Below are 26961 nucleotides of genomic sequence, written 5' to 3' on the forward strand. Positions count from 1 at the left end.
ATCTCATTGGCTGCCGTGATGACGTCGCGAGCGGCGAGGGCCCCCCCCCAATTTGTTGTTGCAATCGAAACGTCGTAATATGTTATTTTAATTTATTATTTTATTTTTAGACGTGACTTAACCGAAAAGAACCAAAGAATAATTCCTGCAGTCACGAAAGCTCCTAAATTAAGATTCCCCCCCCCCAATTTACGCCCTGTGACCAGAATGGTGAAGTATGGTCAAAACCAAGACTCACGAACACGACAGCAGTGCAAAGTGCAGGCAAGGGAAACACAAATCACTTTCAAATAGATTAACAACTTAAACCAACCTCTTGTTTCTATCCTAGAGACCCATAGACACCGACAGAGACCCATAGACACCAGAGGTGTGGACTCGAGTCATGTGACTTGGACTCGAGTCAGACTCGAGTCATGAATTTGATGACTTGCGACTCGACTTGGACTTGCATAACAATGACTTTGTCCCACCTATGAGATGTGGACTCGAGTCATGTGACTTGGACTCGAGTCAGACTCGAGTCATGAATTTTATGACTTGCGACTCGACTTGGACTTGCATAACAATGACTTTGTCCCACCTCTGATAGACACCCACAGAGACCCACAGACACCCATAGAGACCCATACAGAGACACCCACATAGACCCATAGACACCCACAGAGACACCCACAGAGACACCCACAGAGACCCATAAACACCCACAGAGACCCATAGACACCCACAGAGACCCACAGAGATCCACAGACACCCACAGAGACCCATACAGAGACACCCACAGAGACACCCACAGAGACCCATACAGAGACACCCACAGAGACCCACAGAGACCCATACAGAGACACCCACAGAGACCCATAGACACTCACAGAGACCCACAGACACCCACAGAGATCCACAGACACCCACAGAGACCCATACAGAGACACCCACAGAGACCCACAGAGACCCATACAGAGACACCCACAGAGATCCATAGACACCCACAGAGACCCATACAGAGACACCCACAGAGACCCATAGACACCCATAGACACCCACAGACACCCACAGAGACACCCACAGAGACCCATAGACACCCACATAGACCTAACTCCGTACTACAACAAACAAACATGGCCAAATCAAACAAACGCTTTCGATATCACCAAAATGAAGCCATCGTCAGCGTCTCCATCATCCAGCAGTGGACGTGTTTGACCATTGCCTGCAAGGTGACGATGGTTAACCACCCTGGGTTGGACCCCGACCCCGAAACGTCGCCTCCGAGACCCCCATGGAGGCCCCGCGTGGCCTGTACGAGCGAGGGGAGTGGTGGTGCGGGGGGTGGCAGCTGCCACCAGGGGCCGCTGCAGGCCACGTCCGCTCGCTGTGGGAAGAAATTAAATTAAATACGAACAGAGGACGACGTTTCGGTGGCGATAAAAGCAACCGTCAGCAGGGACAAACGAATGAGAAAAGAAACAGAAAACGTTGCAGTCACCAACGCTTCGAATCTCCGCTGGAGGCGTCGTCGTCGTGTTTGAGATGTCGTGGAAGTGGAGAAGGTTGTGTCGTCAATACGCGCCACCCTCCACCACCCGACACGGGCAGGTCACGTGGTCACGCAGCGCTCGTCACGTGGACAGAGCGTACTGCGGATTCGATACCAGTACAGCACTCGTGTAGTGTAGTGTGTAGTGTAGTGTGTAGTGTAGTGTGTAGTGTAGTGTATAGTGTATTGTCTAGTGTATAGTGTAGTGTGTATTGTGTAGTGTATAGTGTAGTGTGTAGTGTATAGTGTAGTGTATAGTGTAGTGTAGTGTGTAGTATAGTGTAGTGTGTAGTGTAGTGTATAGTGTAGTGTGTAGTGTTTAGTTTAGTGTGTAGTGTAGTGTATAGTGTAGTGTGTAGTGTAGTGTATAGTGTAGTGTATAGTGTAGTGTATAGTGTAGTGTATCACCACCACCATAACCATCACCACCACCACCACCATCACCACCACCATCACCACTATCACCACCACCACCATCATCACCACCATCACCACCATCACCACCACCACCATCATCATCACCACCACCATCACCACCATCATCATCACCATCACCACCATCACCACCACCACCATCAGCACCATCACCACCATCACCACCACCATCACCACCATCAGCACCATCACCACCATCACCACCACCATCACCACCATCACCACCACCACCACCAGGGTCTATCCACTGGTGCAGGGAGATCCATGTGGTGGTCACGATGCATTCTCCGTTTGCTGCGCGGAGTTGATTTCACGCTCACACTGTGCGTGGTGTGGACTTCGTGAGGGTCGGCTCAGCCATAAATGGATAACAAAACCCCTCTCCGTTCACTGAGCAGGGGCAGGAATGTGGGGGGAGAGGGGGAGGAGGAGGCGTGGTGATGGTGGTGATGGTGGTGGTGGTGATGGTAGTAATGATGGTGGTGATGGTGGTGATGATGGTGATGATGGTGGTGGTGATGATGATGGTCATGATGGTGGTGATGGTGGTGAATATGATGGTGATGATGGTGATGATGATGGTGATGATGATGGTGGTGGTGATGATGGTGATGGTGGTGATGGTGGTGATGATGGTGATGATGATGGTGATGATGATGGTGATGATGGTGATGATGGTGGTGATGATGATGATGGTGATGATGATGGTGATGATGATGATGGTGATGATGATGATGGTGGTGATTATGATGGTGATGATGATGGTGGTGATGATGGTGATGATGGTGGTGATGGTGATGATGGTGGTGATGATGATGATGGTGGTGATGGTGGTGATGATGGTGATGATGATGGTGATGATGATGGTGATGATGATGATGGTGATGATGATGGTGGTGATTATGATGGTGATGATGATGGTGGTGGTGGTGATGATGATGGTGGTGATGGTGATGATGGTGGTGATGATGATGGTGATGATGGTGGTGATGATGATGATGGTGATGATGATGATGATGGTGATGATGATGGTGATAATGATGGTGGTGGTGATGATGATGGTGATGATGATGGTGATTATGGTGGTGATGGTGATGATGGTGATGATGATGATGGTGATGATGATGGTGGTGATGATGGTGATGATGATGATGATGGTGATGATGATGATGATGGTGGTGATGGTGATGATGGTGATGATGATGGTGATGATGATGATGGTGGTGATGGTGATGATGATGATGGTGATGATGATGGTGGTGATGGTGATGATGGTGATGGTGGTGATGGTGATGATGGTGATGATGATGGTGATGATGATGATGGTGGTGATGGTGAAGATGATGATGGTGATGATGATGATGGTGGTGATGGTGATGATGGTGATGATGATGGTGATGATGATGATGATGGTGGTGATGGTGATGATGGTGGTGATGGTGATGATGGTGATGTGTGTTGTGCTCTGCGGCTTTTGGGAAACTCCGGGACTTTCCCTGCGCTGGCGACGATGACAGCGCCAGACCTGAGTGGGGCGAGTGGGCTGGGAGCATGGGACGGTGTGTGTCAGTGTGTGTGTGTCAGTCTGTGTGTGTCAGTGTGTGTCTGTGTGTGTGTCAGTGTGTGTGTGTGTCAGTGTGTGTCTGTGTGTGTGTCAGTGTGTGTCTGTGTGTGTGTGTCAGTGTGTCTGTGTGTGTCAGTCTGTGTGTGTCAGTGTGTGTCTGTGTGTGTGTCTGTGTCTGTGTGTGTATGTCAGTGTGTGTCTGTGTGTGTCAGTGTGTGTCTGTGTGTGTCAGTGTGTGTGTGTGTGTCTGTGTGTGTCTGTGTGTCAGTGTGTGTCTGTGTGTGTGTGTCAGTGTGTGTGTGTCAGTGTGTGTGTGTCTGTGTGTGTGTCTGTGTGTGTGTGTCAGTGTGTGTGTGTCTGTGTGTGTGTCAGTGTGTGTGTGTGTGTGTCAGTGTGTGTGTGTCTGTGTGTGTCTGTGTGTCAGTGTGTGTCTGTGTGTGTGTGTCAGTGTGTGTCTGTGTGTGTATCGGTGCTAACAGCACTTGCCCCAACAGTCTGCTCACGCTATACAGGAGACCTTTGTCTGTGTGTGTGAGAGAGTGTGTGGGTGTGTGGGTGGGTGGGGTATGCGAGGGATGCCAGAATTCTAGGGGATTTCCCAAATACTTGTGTGTCGGTGTGTGTGTCGTCTGTGTGTCGGTGTGTGTGTCGTGTGTGTGTGTTTACAGGGAAGACGTGTTGGTTTAAGGGGGTGTGTTTGTCAGTGTGGGTGTTGGAGTTTCTGTTGGTGTGTGTGTGTGTTTGGTGTGTGTGTATTTGGTGTGGGTGTATGTTGGTGTTTGTGTGTTTGGTCTGTGTGTGTGTTGGGGTTGTGTGTGTGTTTGGTGAGTGTGTGTGTTGGGGTTGGTGTGTGTGTGTTTGGGTGTGTGTCTGTGTGTTGTGTTTGGTGTGTGTGTGTTGGGGTGTGTGTGTGTGTTTGGTGTGTGTGTTGGGGTGTGTATCTGTGTGTGTCTGTGTGTGTGTTGGTGTGTGTGTATGTTGGGGTTGGTGTGTGTGTGTGTTTGGTGTGTGTGTGTTGGGGAATGTGTGAGTGTGTGTGTGTGTCTGTGTGTGTGTGGGGAGCGGTGGTGTAGTGGTTAGCGCTACGCTGCGCTACGAACCTGCCGACCCGATGTAAACATCGCCGGCACTGGGGAGACAAAGGCGGCCGGGCGTGGTTCTGGCCACCCACCCCTACTCGCTAACAGCACTTGCCCCTACAGCCCGTTAGAGGCTACACGGGGGACCTTTGCCTCTGTTGGGGGCACGCAGATATGTGCTGTCAGTAGCGAGGAGCAGCGCCACCTTTAGACACGCAGACAAAGGTCCCCCGTGTAGCCTCCAACGGACTGTAGGGGCAAGTGCTGCTAGCGAGTACAGGAGGTCACGGGGCAGACCCAGCAGGTGCCATGAGTTGTACTGCTGTGCCAGGCTAGGTGCAGGAGGAGGTCACGGGACAGACACAGCAGGTGCCGTGGGTTGACTGCTGTGCCAGGCTAGGTGCAGGAAGAGGTCACGGGACAGACCCAGCAGGTGCCATGGGTTGACTGCTGTGCCAGGCTAGGTGCAGGAAGAGGTCACGGGACAGACCCAGCAGGTGCCATGGGTTGACTGCTGTGCCAGGCTAGGTGCAGGAGGAGGAGGTCACGGGGCAGACCCAGCAGGTGCCATGAGTTGTACTGCTGTGCCAGGCTAGGTGCAGGAGGAGGTCACGGGACAGACCCAGCAGGTGCCGTGGGTTGACTGCTGTGCCAGGCTAGGTGCAGGAGGAGGAGGTCACGGAACAGACCCAGCAGGTGCCGTGGGATGACTGCTGTGCCAGGCTAGGTGCAGGAAGAGGTCACGGGACAGACCCAGCAGGTGCCGTGGGTTGACTGCTGTGCCAGGCTAGGTGCAGGAGGAGGTCCCGGGGCAGACCCAGCAGGTGCCGTGGGTTGACTGCTGTGCCAGGCTAGGTGCAGGAGGAGGTCACGGGGCTGACCCAGCAGGTGCCGTGGGTTGACTGCTGTGCCAAGCTAGGTGCAGGAGGTCACGGGACAGACCCAGCAGGTGCCATGGGTTGACTGCTGTGCCAGGCTAGGTGCAGGAGGTCACGGGACAGACCCAGCAGGTGCCATGGGTTGACTGCTGTGCCAGGCTAGGTGCAGGAAAAGGTCACGGGACAGACCCAGCGGGTGCCATGGGTTGACTGCTGTGCCAGGCTAGGTACAGGAGGAGGTCACGGGACAGACCCAGCAGGTGCCGTGGGTTGACTGCTGTACCAGGCTAGGTGCAGGAGGAGGAGGTCACGGGACAGACCCAGCAGGTGCCGTGGGTTGACTGCTGTGCCAGGCTAGGTGCAGGAAGAGGTCACGGGACAGATCCAGATGCCACAAGTTGACTGATTGAGATGACTGGCTGATGCACCACCTGTGCCCCCTTCTGTGCCAACTTGCTGTGCTTTAGCCATCCGGCCCTCCGCTCGTTGTTGTGAGCGTCGCTCCTCCGCCCTCCGTTGTTGTTGGAGGGCGACTGCCTCCAACTGCCCAGTAGCGTCCTTCACGAGCCTCCTCCACAGAGGCCGATCTTGACACCGCTGGGACCAGTCATCGGCAAGTCCACTCAGCTCCACGTCCTCCTGTACCACATCACTCCATCTCTTCTCTAGCCCGTGTCACCCACCCACTCACCAACTCACTCACCCACTCACTCGCCCATCACTCCATCTCTTCTCCAGTTTGGGGCATGCCGTGGCTGGGCATGCGGGCTCCGTGACCCACAAAGCCAGACACAGACACACACACAGACACACACACACACAGACACACACACAGATACACACACAGACACACAGACACACACACAGACTAACACACAGACACGCACACACACAGACACACACACAGACACACAGACACACACACACAGACACACACACAGACACACAGACACACACACACACAGACACACACACACACAGACACAGACACACAGACACACAGACACACAGACACACACACAGATACACACACACACAGACACACAGACACGCACACACAGACACAGACACGCACAGCTTCCTCTCTACAATGTGCAAGTCCGGTTTGTGCTGCTCATACCTGCAGCGTTCCCACGATCATGCAAGCGTGAATATATACACACAGATACACATACACACACACAGATACACACACACACAGATACACACACACAGATACACACAAACAGATACACACACAGATACACACACACGGATACACACACACACAGACACACACACAGATACACATACACACACACAGATACACACACACACAGATACACACACACAGATACACACAAACAGATACACACACAGATACACACACACGGATACACACACACACAGACACACACACAGACACAGATACACACACAGATACGCACACCCAGATACACACACACAGATACACAGAAACACACACAGATACACACCCACAGATACACACACACATAGACATACACACAGAGATACACACGCAGATACACACACACACCCAGATACACACACACAGATACACACACAGAAACACACACAGATACACACACATATACACACACACAGATACACACACACACAGACACACACACAGACACACACACAGACACAGATACACACACAGATACGCACACCCAGATACACACACACAGATACACAGAAACACACACAGATACACACAGAGATACACACACAGAGTGAGTGGGTGAGTGAATGAGTGGGTGAGTGAGTGGCTGAGTGAGTGGGTGAGTGTTTGAGTGAGTGGCTGAGAGAGTGAGTGGCTGAGTGAGTGGCTGAGTGAGTGGCTGAGTGAGTGAGTGGGTGAGTGGCTGAGTGAGTGGCTGAGTGAGTGAGTGAGTGGCTGAGTGAGTGAGTGGGTGAGTGAGTGGCTGAGTAACTGTCTGAGTGGGTGAGTGAGTGGCTGCATGAATAAGTGGGTAGGTGAGTGGCTGAGTGAGCGAGTGAGTGAGTGGCTGCATGAGTGAGTAGGTGAGTGAGTGGCTGAGTGAGTGAGTGGCTGCATGAGTGAGTGGCTGAGTAAGTGAGTGGGTGAGTGAGTGAGTGGCTGAGTGAGTGAGTGGGTGAGTGAGTGAGTGGGTGGGTGAGTGAGTGTCTGAGTGGCTGAGTGAGTGTTTGAGTGGCTGAGTGAGTGACTGCATGAGTGAGTGGGTGAGTGAGTGAGTGGCTGCATGAGTGAGTGGGTGAATGAGTGAGTGGCTGCGTGAGTGAGTGAGTGGCTGAGTGAGTGAGTGGCTGAGTGAGTAGATGAGTGAGTGGCTGAGTGAGTGGGTGAGTGGCTGAGTGGCTGAGTGAGTGGGTGAGTGGCTGAGTGGCTGAGTGAGTGTTTAGGTGATTGACAGATGTGTTGAGTGGTGTGTTAATAATATAATTAGTGGTGGCATTATCTAACCAGTGGGCGGGGCTAGTCTAACGGGTTGACGGGGCTTGCATAATGAGGGGGGTGGCTTCTCGGTTGTGGTCACGTGGTTTCTGAGAATCGTTCCGTTGAAAAACTGACGCCAACTCAGAGAGGGTGGGAGAGGGGGTAGAGACACACACAGAGTGACACACACAGAGACACACACACACAGTCACACACACAGTGACACACACAGACACACACACACAGTGTGTCACACACAGAGACACACACAGACAGAGTGTCACACAGACACACACAGTGTGTCACACACAGTGTGTCACACACAGAGAGACACACACAGACAGACAGTGTCACACAGACACACACAAAGTGACATACACACAGACACACACATACAGTGTATCACACACAGAGTGACATACACACAGACACACACACAGTGTGTCACACACAGAGAGACACACACAGACAGACAGTGTCACACAGACACACACAGAGTGACATACACACAGACACACACATACAGTGTATCACACACAGTGACATACACACAGACACACACACACAGTGTGTCACACACAGAGAGACACACACAGACAGACAGTGTCACACAGACACACACAGAGACACACACACACAGTGTGTCACACACAGAGACACACACACAGAGACACAGTGACACACACACAGACAGTGACACACAGACACACAGAGACAGTGTGTCACACAGTGTGTCACACACAGAGACACACACAGAGTGACATACACACAGACACACACAGACAGTGTCACACACAGTGTCACACACAGAGACAGACAGTGTGTCACACACACAGAGACACACACACAGATACACACACACAGACAGAGTGACACACACACAGAGACATTGTGACACACACACAGACAGAGACACACAGACACACAGTGCCACACACAGTGTCACACACACACAGACACACACAGAGACACAGACACACACACAGATACACAGAGTCACACACACACAGACTCACGGGGAGAGAGGGAGAGAGGGAGGGAGGGAGAGAGGGAGGGAGCTACCCCCCACACCCCACCCACACACCCACACACTCTCTACACACTATAAACACACACTACACACACACACGCGCTATAAACACACGCACTCTCACTCTGCCCAGCACTGCACGCACGAGGCGAGCGAGGCGAGAGCTCCAGAGAATCTCCACTGCACTCAGAGGTACGATGCCGTACACACCACACATACACCTACACATACACACCTACACACACACACACACCTACACACACACACCTACACACACCACACACCAACATACACACACACACCTACACACACACACCTACACACACACGCCTACACACATACACCTACACACACATACACACCTACACACACACACACACCTACACACACCTACACACACCTACACACACCACACACCTACATACACACACACACCTACACACACCTACACACACGCCTACACACACACACCTACACACACACACACCTACACACACACACCTACACACACACACCTACACACACACACCTACACACACATACACACACACACCTACACACACACCTACACACACCTACACACACACCTACACAACAACAACAACCGCCATTCGCCACTAAGTGGCGGTGACATCACCACGACGCTTGTGTCAGGCCATGTGCACCTTGAGGCCACGTGAAGTGTCGAACGCCCGCTGGCAGGAGGTCACGGGGCAGACCCAGCAGGTGCCACGGTGACTAGGAGATGTTGACTACCTCGCCTGGTCTACAGGTCTACGTGGAGTCTGCGTCTCTCTCATCATCATCATCATCACGGTGACTAGGAGATGTTGACTACCTCGCCTGGTCTACAGGAGGTCTATGTGGAGTCTGCGTCTCTCTCATCATCATCACGATGGCTAGGAGATGTTGACTACCTCGCTTGGTCTACAGGAGGTCTATGTGGAGTCTGCATCTCTCTCATCATCATCATCACGGTGGCTAGGAGATGTTGACTACCTCGCCTGGTCTACAGGAGGTCTATGTGGAGTCTGCATCTCTCTCATCATCATCACGATGGCTAGGAGATGTTGACTATCTCGCCAGGTCTACAGGAGGTCTGTGTGGAGACTCTCATCATCATCATCACGGTGGCTAGGAGATGTTGACTACCTCGCCAGGTCTACAGGAGGTCTATGTGGAGTCTCTCATCATCATCATCATCACGGTGGCTAGGAGATGTTGACTACCTCGCCAGGTCTACAGGAGGTCTATGTGGAGTCTCTCATCATCATCATCACGGTGACTAGGAGATGTTGACTACCTCGCCAGGTCTACAGGAGGTCTGTGTGGAGTCTCTCATCATCATCATCACGGTGGCTAGGAGATGTTGACTACCTCGCCTGGTCTACAGGAGGTCTGTGTGGAGACTCTCATCATCATCATCACGGTGGCTAGGAGATGTTGACTACCTCGCCTGGTCTACAGGAGGTCTGTGTGGAGTCTGCATCTCTCTCATCATCATCACGATGGCTAGGAGATGTTGACTATCTCGCCAGGTCTACAGGAGGTCTGTGTGGAGACTCTCATCATCATCATCACGGTGGCTAGGAGATGTTGACTACCTCGCCAGGTCTACAGGAGGTCTATGTGGAGTCTCTCATCATCATCATCACGGTGGCTAGGAGATGTTGACTACCTCGCCTGGTCTACAGGAGGTCTATGTGGAGTCTCTCATCATCATCATCACGGTGACTAGGAGATGTTGACTACCTCGCCAGGTCTACAGGAGGTCTGTGTGGAGTCTCTCATCATCATCATCACGGTGGCTAGGAGATGTTGACTACCTCGCCTGGTCTACAGGAGGTCTGTGTGGAGACTCTCATCATCATCATCACGGTGGCTAGGAGATGTTGACTACCTCGCCAGGTCTACAGGAGGTCTGTGTGGAGACTCTCATCATCATCATCACGGTGGCTAGGAGATGTTGACTACCTCGCCTGGTCTACAGGAGGTCTGTGTGGAGACTCTCATCATCATCATCACGGTGGCTAGGAGATGTTGACTACCTCGCCAGGTCTACAGGAGGTCTGTGTGGAGACTCTCATCATCATCATCACGGTGGCTAGGAGATGTTGACTACCTCGCCTGGTCTACAGGAGGTCTGTGTGGAGTCTGCATCTCTCTCATCATCATCACGATGGCTAGGAGATGTTGACTATCTCGCCAGGTCTACAGGAGGTCTGTGTGGAGACTCTCATCATCATCATCACGGTGGCTAGGAGATGTTGACTACCTCGCCAGGTCTACAGGAGGTCTATGTGGAGTCTCTCATCATCATCATCACGGTGGCTAGGAGATGTTGACTACCTCGCCTGGTCTACAGGAGGTCTATGTGGAGTCTCTCATCATCATCATCACGGTGACTAGGAGATGTTGACTACCTCGCCAGGTCTACAGGAGGTCTGTGTGGAGTCTCTCATCATCATCATCACGGTGGCTAGGAGATGTTGACTACCTCGCCTGGTCTACAGGAGGTCTGTGTGGAGACTCTCATCATCATCATCACGGTGGCTAGGAGATGTTGACTACCTCGCCAGGTCTACAGGAGGTCTGTGTGGAGACTCTCATCATCATCATCACGGTGGCTAGGAGATGTTGACTACCTCGCCTGGTCTACAGGAGGTCTGTGTGGAGACTCTCATCATCATCATCACGGTGGCTAGGAGATGTTGACTACCTCGCCAGGTCTACAGGAGGTCTGTGTGGAGACTCTCATCATCATCATCACGGTGGCTAGGAGATGTTGACTACCTCGCCTGGTCTACAGGAGGTCCCTACCACAGCAGAAGGCGTTGCTCGTCTGCTGTAGGTCGGCACGATCCATGTCTCGCGCTGTCCCTCCCCCCGTCTCTCCATTTCATTACTTCCAAATGTGTTAGCGAGTGGAAGACGAGAATGCGATGTGAGTGCGACGTCACGGTCTAGTGGGAACGACGTTCTTGGTTGAAAACGGGCCGATTTGCGATTGCCAATCAATCAACCAACCATCGGGAAAGTTACTTGGAAAGTGAATGAGCGACACATTCACCCAACGACCAGCGGAGGCGCTCACGAGCGCACTGAACTCATCTTCATCATCATCATCAGCTTAAATTTCGATGTAAAGCTTTCGTGACTGCAGGGATTCACCTTCTTGGTTCTTTCGGTAAAGTCACGTAGAAGGGAAGTAATACAATAATAAAAATAAAACATAATAAAATAATTCTCACGACGTTTCGGCCACAACGCAAGCAGCCGAGTCAGACGCTGTCTCCCCGACAGACCTGGTCTTCACCTGAGGACGGCTGCTTGCGTTGTGGCCGAAACGTCGTGAGAATTTTTTTATTTTTATTTTATTACTTCCCTTCTACGTGACTTTACCGAAAGAACCAACAAGATCATCAGCTTACTAATAGGGGTTTTCCCCCTTTTTTCTGGCAAAAAAACTGACCTTTTGCAAGGAATCATGCTTACTACATTAACCACAATGCTTGCAGTCAAATGCAAACAAAAAGCAATACTCTGATAATGTATGCATTGTCTCTGAAACTGATTGGTCCACACCAGAGACAGCTTTCTTTAGAGCCTAGTCTCATACGGTGTTCGACCAGATGACGCCAAAAGGCGTACACAGTTCAAAGACAACGCGCTACCAGAGTAATGAGGGCTCGGGGTGAGCATTTTTTGTTCGCATTTGACTGCAAGCGTTGTGGTTAGTGTAGTCAGCATGATTCCTTGCAAAAGGTGTCAGTTTTGTTGCCAGAAAAAATGGGGGAAAACCCCTATTAGTAGATGTTGGTACTGGCAAAGGGGGTCCCATGATATCATCACCATCAGCTTCTTCTCCTCCTATAGATAGAAGGCAAAGTTGTGAGCACGTGCGTCTGTTCTCAATGTTTAGTGGACTTCCCGACATGCGACAAACTTGAAATTTGACACGTGGGTACTTTCCAGACTGTACACCATGCAAACATGATGAAAACAAAGACTTTTGTATTTTTTTTGGGGGGGGAGCTCAATAATGTATCGATTTTTTTTGCACGGCAAGTGAGCCGTGACGTCACATCTGTCACGTGACCCGTGCGTGTGGAAGCGTGACGCGTTGTAGTGTAGCAGGTAGTGTAGTAGTGTAGTGTAGTGGGTAGTGTAGTAGTGTAGTGGTTGTAGTGGGTAGTGTAGTAGTGTAGTGGTTGTAGTGTAGCAGGTAGTGTAGTAGTGTAGTGTAGTGGGTAGCGTAGTAGTGTAGTGGTTGTAGTGGGTAGTGTAGTAGTGTAGTGGTTGTAGTGTAGTGGGTAGCGTAGTAGTGTAGTGGTTGTAGTGGGTAGTGTAGTAGTGTAGTGGTTGTAGTGTAGCAGGTAGTGTAGTAGTGTAGTGTAGTGGGTAGCGTAGTAGTGTAGTGGTTGTAGTGGGTAGTGTAGTAGTGTAGTGGTTGTAGTGTAGTGGGTAGTGTAGTAGTGTAGTGGTTGTAGTGTAGCGGGTAGTGTAGTAGTGTAGTGGTTGTAGTGTAGCAGGTAGTGTAGTAGTGTAGTGGTTGTAGTGTAGTGGGTAGTGTAGTAGTGTAGTGGTTGTAGTGTAGCGGGTAGTGTAGTAGTGTAGTGGTTGTAGTGGGTAGTGTAGTAGTGTAGTGGTTGTAGTGTAGTGGGTAGTGTAGTAGTGTAGTGGTTGTAGTGTAGCAGGTAGTGTAGTAGTGTAGTGGTTGTAGTGTAGTGGGTAGTGTAGTAGTGTAGTGGTTGTAGTGTAGTGGGTAGTGTAGTAGTGTAGTGGTTGTAGTATAGTGGGTAGTGTAGTAGTGTAGTGGTTGTAGTGTAGTGGGTAGCGTAGTAGTGTAGTGGTTGTAGTGGGTAGTGTAGTAGTGTAGTGGTTGTAGTGTAGCAGGTAGTGTAGTAGTGTAGTGGTTGTAGTGTAGCAGGTAGTGTAGTAGTGTAGTGGTTGTAGTGGGTAGTGTAGTAGTGTAGTGGTTGTAGTGTAGCAGGTAGTGTAGTAGTGTAGTGGTTGTAGTGTAGCAGGTAGTGTAGTAGTGTAGTGGTTGTAGTGGGTAGCGTAGTAGTGTAGTGGGTAGTGTAGTAGTGTAGTGGTTGTAGTGTAGTAGTGTAGTGGTTGTAGTGTAGCAGGTAGTGTAGTAGTGTAGTGGTTGTAGTGTAGCGGGTAGTGTAGTAGTGTAGTGGTTGTAGTGGGTAGTGTAGTAGTGTAGTGGTTGTAGTGTAGTGGGTAGTGTAGTAGTGTAGTGGTTGTAGTGTAGCAGGTAGTGTAGTAGTGTAGTGGTTGTAGTGTAGTGGGTAGTGTAGTAGTGTAGTGGTTGTAGTGTAGTGGGTAGTGTAGTAGTGTAGTGGTTGTAGTATAGTGGGTAGTGTAGTAGTGTAGTGGTTGTAGTGTAGTGGGTAGCGTAGTAGTGTAGTGGTTGTAGTGGGTAGTGTAGTAGTGTAGTGGTTGTAGTGTAGCAGGTAGTGTAGTAGTGTAGTGGTTGTAGTGTAGCAGGTAGTGTAGTAGTGTAGTGGTTGTAGTGGGTAGTGTAGTAGTGTAGTGGTTGTAGTGTAGCAGGTAGTGTAGTAGTGTAGTGGTTGTAGTGTAGCAGGTAGTGTAGTAGTGTAGTGGTTGTAGTGGGTAGCGTAGTAGTGTAGTGGGTAGTGTAGTAGTGTAGTGGTTGTAGTGTAGTAGTGTAGTGGTTGTAGTGTAGCAGGTAGTGTAGTAGTGTAGTGGTTGTAGTGTAGCGGGTAGTGTAGTAGTGTAGTGGTTGTAGTGGGTAGTGTAGTAGTGTAGTGGTTGTAGTGTAGTGGGTAGTGTAGTAGTGTAGTGGTTGTAGTGTAGCAGGTAGTGTAGTAGTGTAGTGGTTGTAGTGTAGTGGGTAGTGTAGTAGTGTAGTGGTTGTAGTGTAGTGGGTAGTGTAGTAGTGTAGTGGTTGTAGTATAGTGGGTAGTGTAGTAGTGTAGTGGTTGTAGTGTAGTGGGTAGCGTAGTAGTGTAGTGGTTGTAGTGGGTAGTGTAGTAGTGTAGTGGTTGTAGTGTAGCAGGTAGTGTAGTAGTGTAGTGGTTGTAGTGTAGCAGGTAGTGTAGTAGTGTAGTGGTTGTAGTGGGTAGTGTAGTAGTGTAGTGGTTGTAGTGTAGCAGGTAGTGTAGTAGTGTAGTGGTTGTAGTGTAGCAGGTAGTGTAGTAGTGTAGTGGTTGTAGTGGGTAGCGTAGTAGTGTAGTGGGTAGTGTAGTAGTGTAGTGGTTGTAGTGTAGTAGTGTAGTGGTTGTAGTGTAGCAGGTAGTGTAGTAGTGTAGTGGTTGTAGTGTAGCGGGTAGTGTAGTAGTGTAGTGGTTGTAGTGGGTAGTGTAGTAGTGTAGTGGTTGTAGTGTAGCAGGTAGTGTAGTAGTGTAGTGTAGTAGTGTAGTGGTTGTAGTGTAGTAGTGTAGTGTAGTAGTGTAGTGGTTGTAGTGTAGTAGTGTAGTGGTTGTAGTGTAGTAGTGTAGTGTAGCAGGTAGTGTAGTGGTTGTAGTGTAGCAGGTAGCGGTCAGCGCTACGAAGCCGGCGACCCGAGTTCGATTCCCGCTCACGGCCACCACCGGTGACGATTACTTCAACCGCTCCTGGGCCTCCCCTAGGTCGTACCGTACCGTGTACCGCGTACCGCGTACCGTGTACCGCGTACCACGTGCCGTACCACGTGCCGTGCCGTGTACCACGTACCGCGTACCGCGTACCGTGTACCACGTGCCGTGTACCGCGTACCGCGTACCGTGTACCGCGTACCACGTGCCGTACCACGTGCCGTGCCGTGTACCACGTACCGCGTACCGCGTACCGTGTACCGCGTACCACGTGCCGTACCACGTGCCGTGCCGTGTACCGCGTACCGCGTACCGCGTACCGTGTACCGCGTACCACGTGCCGTACCACGTGCCGTGCCGTGTACCACGTACCGCGTACCGCGTACCGCGTACCGTGTACCACGTGCCGTGCCGTGTACCACGTACCGCGTACCGCGTACCGTGTACCACGTGCCGTGTACCGCGTACCGTGTACCGTGTACCACGTGCCGTACCACGTGCCGTGCCGTGTACCACGTACCGTGTACCGTGTACCACGTACCGCGTACCGCGTACCGCGTGCCGTGTACTGAAGCAGTTCATTGTCGACCGCTCACCAACCGCGTCGCGAACCTCCCCCCCCACCCCCCCCCCAGGCGGACAGACGAAGGCCGCCGCGTGACCATGAGGGCCTCCTCCTCCACCTCCTCCTCCACCTCCTCGTCCACCTCCTCCACCTCCACCACCTCGTCCACCACCTCATCCACCACCTCGTCCACCTCGTTGTCGAGGCGGCGAGGGCCGCAAGGGCCTCAAGGCGTGGCTGCTGGAGCAGGTGGACGGCGGCCGCTACCCCGGCCTGCGCTGGGAGGAGGGCGCCGGACGGCAGCTGTTCCGCCTGCCGTGGAAGCACGCCTCCAAGCACGACTACACGCACGCAGACTCGGCCCTCTTCAGGGTGAGGGGGCGGGGGGGGCACGGACGGTTTGGGGGGGGCCCACGGCCACGGTCAGAGTGGGGGGCCTGGGCTCCATCACGACCCTGACGACGCCGCCTGCTGCTGCTGCTGTGTATGTGGAGTCACATACACAGCAGCAGCATCATCATCACGGTGACTAGGAGATGTTGACTACCTCACCTGGTATACAGGAGGTCTGTGTGGAGTCTGCGTCTCTCTCTCATCATCATCATCACGGTGGCTAGGAGATGTTGACTACCTCGCCTGGTCTACAGGAGGTCTATGTGGAGTCTCTCATCACCATCATCATCACGGTGGCTAGGAGATGTTGACTACCTCGCCTGGTCTACAGGAGGTCTATGTGGAGTCTGCGTCTCTCTCATCGTCATGACGGTGGCTAGGAGATGTTGAATACCTGGCCTGGGCTACAGGAGGTCTATGTGGAGTCACATATTCAGCAGCATCATCATCACCACGGTGACTAGGAGATGTTGACTACCTCGCCTGGTCTACAGGAGGTCTACGTGGAGTCTGCGTCTCTCTCTCTCATCATCATCACGGTGACTAGGAGATGTTGACTACCTCGCCTGGTACACAGGAGGTCTACGTGGAGTCTGCGTCTCTCTCATCATCATCACCACGGTGGATTGGAGATGTTGACTACCTCGCCTGGTCTACAGGAGGTCTACGTGGAGTCTGCGTCTCTCTCATCATCATCATCATCACGGTGGATTGGAGATGTTGACTACCTCGCCTGGTACACAGGAGGTCTATGTGGAGTCTGCAACTCTCTCTCATCATCATCCTCACGGTTTAGAATCAACTCCTTCACGCGTTCACGGCGTTTGGCTGCTGCTCGACGTTTGCACGTGACGATGACGATGAGCTGCTCCTCTCCCTCCTCCCCCTCCTCCACCTCCTCCCCCTCCTCCCCCTCCTCCTCCTCCCCCCTCCTCCTCCTCCCTCCTCCACCTCCTCCCGCTCCTCTCCTCCTCCTCCTCCACCTCCTCCCCCTCCTCCCCCTCCTCCACCTCCTCCCCCTCCTCCCCCTCCTCCTCCTCCTCCCTCCACCTCCTCCCACCTCCTCCCCCTCCTCCCCCTCCTCCCCCTCCTCCCCCCTCCTCCTCCCCCTCCTCCCCCTCCTCCACCTCCTCCCCCTCCTCCTCCTCCTCCTCCTCCCCCTCCTCCACCTCCTCCTCCTCCACCTCCTCCCCCTCCTCCCCCTCCTCCACCTCCTCCCCCTCCTCCCCCTCCTCCTCCTCCTCCTCCACCTCCTCCCACCTCCTCCCCCTCCTCCCCCTCCTCCTCCTCCCCCTCCTCCTCCCTCCTCCTCCACCTCCTCCCGCTCCTCTCCCTCCTCCTCCTCCCCCTCCTCCTCCTCCTCCTCCTCCTCCTCCACCTCCTCCCTCCTCCTCCACCTCCTCCCCCTCCTCCCCCCTCCTCCTCCTCCCCCTCCTCCTCCTCCCTCCTCCACCTCCTCCCGCTCCTCTCCCTCCTCCCCCTCCTCCACCTCCTCCCCCTCCTCCCCCTCCTCCTCCTCCCCCTCCTCCTCCTCCCTCCTCCACCTCCTCCCGCTCCTCTCCCTCCTCTCCTCCTCCACCTCCTCCCCCTCCTCCTGCTCCTCTCCCTCCTCCTCCTCCTCCTCCTTCACCTCCTCCACCTCCTCCTCCTCTCCCTCCTCCTCCTCCACCTCCTCCACCTCCTCTCTCTCCTCCCTCCACCTCCTTCACCTCCTCCTCCTCCTCCTCCACCTCCTCTCCCTCCACCCTCCTCCTCCCCCTCCCCCACTAGGCGTGGGCCGAGCACAAGGGCCGTTTCCGTGCCGGGGTGGACAAGCCGGACCCGCCGGGGTGGAAGACGCGTCTCCGCTGCGCCATGAACAAGAGCCGCGACTTCGTGGAGGAGACCAACCGGGGCCAGGCCGACATCAGCCACCCCTACAAGGTGTACCGCGTGCTCAGCCAGCGCGCCGCACCACCCCCCACGCGTGAGTCACTCACTCAGTCACTCAGTCACTCAGTCACTCAGTCACTCACTCAGTCACTCACTCAGTCACTCAGTCAGCCACCCCTACAAAGTGTACCGCGTGCTCAGCGAGCGCGCCGCACCCCCCACGCGTGAGTCGGCCAGCCGCTCGCTCCGTCGCTAGCACAGTCAGTCACTCAGTCAGTCACTCAGTCAGTCAGTCGTTCGCTCAGTCGCTCAGTCAGCCAGTTGCTCGCACAGTCAGTCGGTCGCTGAGCCAGTTGCTTACTCAGCCAGCCGCCCACCCATCCACCCACCGACTCACCCACCCACTCACCCACCCACCCACTCACCCACCCACCCACCCACTCACTCACTCACTCACCCACCCACCCACTCACTCACCCACCCACCCACTCACTCACTCACCCACCCACCCACCCACTCACCCACTCACCCACCCACCCACCGGCCACCATTGTCTCTCTGCAGCTGCCGTGGTGAGCTCACCCTGCGGCTCCCTCGACTCACACGAGGAGGACACCGACAATGGCCACCCCCGCCCTGCACGTGTGAGTGACCTCGTTCAGGCTGAGCGGACCTAGAGGCGACCCGGTTTAACACAGCATGTGGGTCTCTGTGTGGTGAGTCTGTGGGTCTCTGTGTGGTGAGTCTGTGGGTCTCTCTGTGATGAGTCTGTGGGTCTCTGTGTGGTGAGTCTGTGGGTATCTGTGTGGTGAGTCTGTGGGTCTCTGTGTGGTGAGTCTGTGGGTCTCTGTGTGGTGAGTCTGTGGGTCTCTGTGTGGTGAGTCTGTGGGTCTCTGTGTGATGAGTCTGTGGGTCTCTGTGTGGTGAGTCTGTGCGTCTCTGTGTGGTGAGTCTGTGGGTCTCTCTGTGATGAGTCTGTGGGTCTCTGTGTGGTGAGTCTGTGGGTCTCTGTGTGATGAGTCTGTGGGTCTCTCTGTGATGAGTCTGTGGGTCTCTGTGTGGTGAGTCTGTGGGTCTCTGTGTGATGAGTCTGTGGGTCTCTCTGTGATGAGTCTGTGGGTCTCTGTGTGGTGAGTCTGTGGGTCTCTGTGTGATGAGTCTGTGGGTCTCTGTGTGGTGAGTCTGTGGGTCTCTGTGTGGTGAGTCTGTGTGTCTCTCTGTGATGAGTCTGTGGGTCTCTGTGTGGTGAGTCTGTGGGTCTCTGTGTGATGAGTCTGTGGGTCTCTGTGTGGTGAGTCTGTGGGTCTCTGTGTGGTGAGTCTGTGGGTCTCTGTGTGATGAGTCTGTGGGTCTCTGTGTGGTGGGTCTGTGGGTCTCTCTGTGATGAGTCTGTGGGTCTCTGTGTGGTGAGTCTGTGGGTCTCTGTGTGGTGAGTCTGTGGGTCTCTGTGTGGTGAGTCTGTGGGTCTCTGTGTGGTGAGTCTGTGGGTCTCTGTGTGATGAGTCTATGGGTCTCTCTGTGATGAGTCTGTGGGTCTCTGTGTGGTGAGTCTGTGGGTCTCTGTGTGGTGAGTCTGTGGGTCTCTGTGTGGTGAGTCTGTGGGTCTCTGTGTGGTGAGTCTATGGGTCTCTGTGTGGCTAGTCTATGGGTCTCTGTGTGGTGAGTCTGTGGGTCTCTCTGTGATGAGTCTGTGGGTCTCTGTGTGGTGAGTCTGTGGGTCTCTGTGTGATGAGTCTATGGGTCTCTCTGTGATGAGTCTGTGGGTCTCTGTGTGGTGAGTCTGTGGGTCTCTGTGTGGTGAGTCTGTGGGTCTCTGTGTGGTGAGTCTGTGGGTCTCTGTGTGGTGAGTCTATGGGTCTCTGTGTGGCTAGTCTATGGGTCTCTGTGTGGCTAGTCTATGGGTCTCTGTGTGGTGAGTCTGTGGGTCTCTCTGTGATGAGTCTGTGGGTCTCTGTGTGGTGAGTCTGTGGGTCTCTGTGTGGTGAGTCTATGGGTCTCTGTGTGGCTAGTCTATGGGTCTCTGTGTGGCTAGTCTATGGGTCTCTGTGTGGTGAGTCTGTGGGTCTCTCTGTGATGAGTCTGTGGGTCTCTGTGTGGTGAGTCTGTGGGTCTCTGTGTGGTGAGTCTATGGGTCTCTCTGTGATGAGTCTGTGGGTCTCTGTGTGGTGAGTCTGTGGGTCTCTGTGTGGTGAGTCTGTGGGTCTCTGTGTGGTGAGTCTATGGGTCTCTGTGTGGCTAGTCTATGGGTCTCTGTGTGGCTAGTCTATGGGTCTCTGTGTGGTGAGTCTGTGGGTCTCTCTGTGATGAGTCTGTGGGTCTCTGTGTGGTGAGTCTGTGGGTCTCTGTGTGGTGAGTCTGTGGGACTCTGTGTGGTGAGTCTGTGGGTTTCTGTGTGGTGAGTCTGTGGGTCTCTGTGTGGTGAGTCTGTGGGTCTCTGTGTGGTGAGTCTGTGGGTCTCTGTGTGGTGAGTCTGTGGATCTCTGTGTGGCTAGTCTATGGGTCTCTGTGTGGTGAGTCTGTGGGTCTCTGTGTGGTGAGTCTGTGGGTCTCTATGTGGTGAGTCTGTGGGTCTCTGTGTGGTGAGTCTGTGGGTCTCTATGTGGTGAGTCTGTGGGTCTCTGTGTGACTTCCTGGGATCAAGCTCTGGGTCTAAGTGTCTTTCTCTCTCAGGAGGTTCATATTGAAATGTTGATGTTGATGATGATGTTCATGATGATGATGTTGCTGATGATGATGTTGATGATGCAGATACCTCTGTACGCGTTGATGGGACTGGAAGAGACTTCCAATCGGAAGATAGAAGCGGATGCCATGGACACCAATGACGATGGTGAACACCAACATCATCAGCATCATCATCATCAGCATGATCAGCAGCAGCAGCATGATCATCAGCAGCATCATCAGCAGCATCATCAGCATCATCAGCATCATCATCAGCATCATCAGAATCAGCAGCATCATCAGCATCATCATCAGCATTATCATCAGGATCATCAGCATCATCAGCAGCATCATCAGCAGCATCATCAGCATCATCATCAGGATCATCAGCATCATCAGCAGCATCATCAGCAGCATCATCAGCATCAGCATCATCATCAGGATCATCAGCATCATCAGCAGCATCATCAGCATCATCAGCAGCATCATCAGCATCAGCAGCATCATCAGCATCATCATCAGCATCATCATCAGGATCATCAGCAGCATCATCAGCATCATCATCAGCATCATCATCAGGATCATCAGCATCATCAGCGGCATCATCAGCAGCATCATCAGCATCAGCATCATCATCAGGATCATCATCAGCATCATCAGCAGCATCATCAGCATCATCATCAGCATCATCAGCAGCATCATCATCAGGATCATCAGCATCATCAGCGGCATCATCAGCAGCATCATCAGCATCAGCATCATCATCAGGATCATCAGCATCATCAGCAGCATCATCAGCATCATCATCAGCATCATCATCAGGATCATCAGCAGCATCATCAGCATCATCATCAGCATCATCATCAGGATCATCAGCATCATCAGCGGCATCATCAGCAGCATCATCAGCATCAGCATCATCATCAGGATCATCAGCATCATCAGCAGCATCATCAGCATCATCATCAGCATCATCAGCAGCAGCGGCATCATCATCAGCATCATCAGCAGCAGCGGCATCATCATCAGCATCATCAGCATCATCAGCAGCATCATCAGCATCATCAGCAGCATCATCAGCATCATCATCAGCATCATCATCAGCATCATCATCAGGATCATCAGCATCATCATCAGCATCATCAGCAGCATCATCAGCAGCATCATCAGCATCATCATCAGCATCATCAGCAGCAGCGGCATCATCATCAGCATCATCAGCATCATCAGCAGCATCATCAGCAGCATCAGCAGCAGCATCATCAGCATCATCATCAGCATCATCAGCAGCAGCGGCATCATCATCAGCATCATCAGCATCATCAGCATCATCATCAGCAGCATCAGCAGCAGCATCATCAGCATCATCATCAGCATCATCATCAGCAGCATAATCAGCATCATCATCATCATCAGCAGCAGCATCATCATCATCAATAACGCACAACAACAACATCATGGGATGCATCAGCACAAATTATGCTAATGGTAACCGTTACGATAATTGATGTTGATTTATGTTAATGTCTGTTAATGTCTGTTCCTCCACCGTCAGTTGCCTCCCCACCAATGATCGGCGGATCAGCGGAGGACCCGGCCAACATCGACCAATTAGAGGAGGAGCTGGGCCCCAAAGGTGAGTGGGGGCTCATGGGCAATATCTGTTGAAGGATGCCAACCTGGGTTCGAGCCCTGGGTCTGGTTGTGTCTCTCTGTCTCTCAGGGGGTTCACGATGGCCGTGTCAGAGACACTGAGGGTCTGGGTTGGAGCCCTGGGTCTGGGTGTCTCTCTCTCTCAGGGGGTTCACGATGGCCGTGTCAGAGACAATGAGTTCCATGGCTGTGTGTCCGACACGACCATTGTGAACACCACCCACACGACCACTGTGACACCACCCACACGACCACTGTGAACACCACCCACACGACCACTGTGAACACCACCCACACGACCATTGTGAACACCACCCACACGACCACTGTGAACACCACCCACACGACCACTGTGAACACCACCCACACGACCACTGTGAACACCACCCACACGACCATTGTGACCCCCACCCACACGACCACTGTGACCCCCCCCCCAGCCTCTGCGTTCCGCGTCACGGTGAGCTACCGGGGCCGCCAGCTGCTGTGCTGCACGGTGACCAATAGCAGCGGCTGCCTCATCACCAGCCACTCGGCCTGCGGCCGCGAGCCGGCCAATGGCAGCGCGGCGCTCGAGGTCACCCGCACGCACAGCTACGCGCGGCGGGTCGCGGGCCCGGCGACGCCCGGCAACAGGACGCCGCCGCCCTCCCATTGGACGCCCGCGACGGCCGATGGGCCCGCTCCTGACTCCGCGGGCCCCGTCCAGGACGAGTCGTCGTCGTCTCCTTCGCCGCTGCCGCTGTTGTTGTTGCCGTCGTCGTCCGACGACTGCGCCGGTGACGCCGGCGGTGGTTGTGGCGGCGGCGATTGTGGCGGCGGTGAATGTGGCGGTGGCATTGGCGGCGGCGGTGATTGTGGTGGTGGCGGCGGTGGCGGTCCCACCACCGTGGCACTGCCGTCCGCAGCGGCGTTCCTGGACGCTCGGCACCGGCAAGCGGCGGCCGAGTTCCTGCCCACGGTGGCGCGCGGAGTGGAGCTCTGCTTCCTCACTCGCCGGCAGTACAACAACAACAACAACAATCGCAACGACCGCAACAGCAACAACAACCGCAGCAACAGCCGCAGCCGCAGCGGCACAAAACGACGCCACCACCTCCGCCACCTGCGCCACCTTCGTAGCGACGAGAGGAGAAATGCGGTGGACGCTGCGGGCGGCGACGGCGGCGATGGGGTCGGTGTCGGGGGCGGTGGTGCGGGGCTGTACGTGCGCAGGCTGTGCCGGGCCCGGGTGTTCACCGACGCCGGGCCGGCACTAGCGGCGGGGCGCAAGCTCCAGCGGGGGCAGGTGACGCTGCTCTTCAGCCTGGAGGAGTTCGCTCGCGGTGAGACGCCGGCAGAGAGAGAGAGACAGATTGCTCGGTGCACATCGCCACCGTCACCACCGCCACCACTACCACCACCACTACTACTACCACCACTACCACCACCACTACTACTACCACCACTACCACCACCACTACTACTACCACCACTACCACCACCACCACCACCATCACCACTGTCACCACTACTACCACCACCCCCACCACCACTACCCCTACCTACCACTGCTACCACCACCACCATCACCACTACCACTACCACCACCACTACTACTACTACCACCACTACCACCACCACCACCACCATCACCACTGTCACCACTACTACCACCACCCCCACCACCACTACCCCTACCTACCACTGCTACCACCACCACCATCACCACTACCACTATCACCACTACCACCACCACCACTACCACTATACCACCACTACCACTATACCACCACTACCATCACCACTACTACTACCACCACTACGACCACTACCACTATACCACCACCACCACCACCATCACCACTGCCTACCACCACCACCATCACTACTACTACCACCACTACCACTACTACCACCACTACCACTAACACCACCACTACCACCACCATCACCACTACCACCACCACCACAACCATCACCACTACTACCACCACTACCACTATACCACCACTACCACTATACCACCACTACCACTATACCACCACTACCATCACCACTACCACTAACACCACTACCACTACCACCACTACCACCACTACCACTATACCACCACCACCATCACCACTATCACTAACACCACTACCACTACCACCACTACCACCACTACCACTATACCACCACCATCACCACTGCCTACTACCACCACCATCATCACTACCACCCCTACCACTACTTCCACCACTACCACCACTACCACTATACCACCACTGCCTACCACCACCACCATCACAACTACTACCATCACTAACACCACTGCCACCACTACCTCCATGACCACTAGTACTAGTTGTAGTGCTAGTTGTAGTATAGTTATAGCACTAGTTATAGTGCTAGTTGTAGTACTAGTTACGGTACTAGTACTAGTTGTAGTACTAGTTGTAGTACTAGTTATAGTTGTAGTACTAGTTGGTCGTACTAGTTATAGTGCTAGTTATAGTACTAGTTGCTAGTTGTAGTACTAGTTGGTCGTACTAAGGATGCCCACGTGTGCCCACATAGTAGTAATTATGGTAATTAGTATAGTTGTAGTACTAGTTATAGTACTAGTTGCTAGTTGTAGTACTAGCTGTCCACGTGTGCCCACAGATGTGCGTCGCTACGTGGAGGGCATCAGCTGCGTGGCGCCCCCCACGGCAGTGCTGCTCTGCTTCGGGGAGATGCCCGCTGCCAGCGGAGCTCACAAACAGCTCATCACTGCACGGGTACGGAGACACACACAGAGACAGAGAGACACGCACACTTACCTGCTCACCCACCCATTCACCCACTCACCAGCTTACCCACCCACTCACTTAGACACCCACCCACCCATTCACCCACCCACCCACCCATCCACTTCACCGGCGTCCGTCTCCTCCCTCCCGCTCCACTGCAGATTGAGCCACTGCTGGCTGTGGAAAGTCTTCGCCGGGTCCGGGATGTCCTGGCCAAGCCTCCACCGCCGTCGTCATCGCCGCCACCGGCACCAGGACGTCGCCAGGACGACGACCCCGGCAGCCTGGACACCATCATGAAGTTCCTCACCGACACCGACGATGGCGGCGGCCCCCCCACGCATGCCCAGCCGCCCTTCGGCGGCGACGGCTTCTTCTACGACCCCATTGGCCCAGGGATAGCCGTGTGACCCACCACAATTCCCGCCACCTATTCCCCGTGATCCGATTGGTCTAGAGACAGCCGCGTGACCGGCCATCCTTCTCTTTTTTCTGACAATCCCATTGGCTCGCGGGTGGTCGTCCGATCTCCGATGCATACCGACGATGCCTTGTCGAGCGATCCGATTGGTCGCGCTGGGACGGGGAGGGGGGGGGGGGCGCTGGGGTGGGGGTGGCCGGATGTGGCAGTGGAAAAAGACCACCCATACTGCGCTGGCTTGGCTCGGATGTGGCAGTGGAAAAACACCACCCATACCGCGCTGGCTTGGCTCGAATGTGGCAGTGGAAAAACACCACCCATACCGCGCTGGCTTGGCTCGGATGTGGCAGTGGAAAAACACCACCCATACCGCGCTGGCTTGGCTCGGATGTGGCAGTAGAAAAAGACCACCCATACCGCGCTGGCTTGATTCAGATGCTGCATTGGAAATGAAACGAATGCTGTGTGCGCGTTCATTTGAGTGCATTGCAACAATGTGACTGGCCTTCCGTAAGAATGTAGCCATATAGAGTTCATATATAAACATTTACGGGCATTTCACGTAGCACTTTGGAGTTAGAGGCATCTTAATTAAAATAAGGGTTTAAGTCGAGGCTGGAGGAGTTTCATTTGTGCTGTTGTTAGTCGTTTAATCTGCGCGCTCTCTGCGTTCCAATCACTGTTGAGAATGTCCCTTGTTTCTATTTGATCCGTTCCGCACAAATGGAGATGTTCATCCATCCACTCAGCGGCTCACCCATCGGGGAGTCCCGGTGCAGTCACGGCAATGCCACTGAACCTCGCGACAAAGGTCTTCAACAACCCGACAGGCAGACTCGGGGCGGAGGTTAGAGCATTGTGTGTGTCTGGGTGTGTCTGGGTGTGTCTGGGTGTGTCTGTGTGTGTCTGTGTGTGTATGTGTGTGTCTGGGTGTGTCTGTGTGTCTGGGTGTGTCTGTGTGTGTATGTGTGTGTATGTGTGTGTCTGGGTGTGTCTGTGTGTCTGGGTGTGTCTGTGTGTGTCTGGGTGTGTCTGGATGTCTCTGGGTGTGTCTGTGTGTGTCTGGGTGTGTCTGGGTGTGTCTGTGTGTGTCTGTGTGTGTATGTGTGTGTCTGGGTGTGTCTGTGTGTCTGGGTGTGTCTGG

At 53.6% G+C, this 26961-nt stretch overlaps 1 protein-coding gene across 1 annotated transcript; it reads left to right on the forward strand.

The window, feature by feature from the left end:
• Positions 1-1223: 1223 nt before the first annotated feature.
• On the forward strand, positions 1224-25972 carry LOC144952838 (uncharacterized). The gene is made up of 9 exons (XM_078883307.1): positions 1224-1299; positions 16162-16430; positions 18222-18417; positions 18888-18967; positions 21072-21153; positions 22543-22623; positions 23081-23965; positions 25269-25384; positions 25558-25972. Exons 1-9 carry the CDS (start codon positions 1224-1226, stop codon positions 25804-25806), a joined length of 2034 nt encoding a protein of 677 aa, XP_078739433.1. The 3' UTR covers positions 25807-25972.
• Positions 25973-26961: the final 989 nt, after the last annotated feature.

The sequence above is a fragment of the Lampetra fluviatilis genome, chromosome 70 (assembly GCF_964198595.1).
Source record: "Lampetra fluviatilis chromosome 70, kcLamFluv1.1, whole genome shotgun sequence".
Lineage (NCBI taxonomy): Eukaryota > Metazoa > Chordata > Hyperoartia > Petromyzontiformes > Petromyzontidae > Lampetra > Lampetra fluviatilis.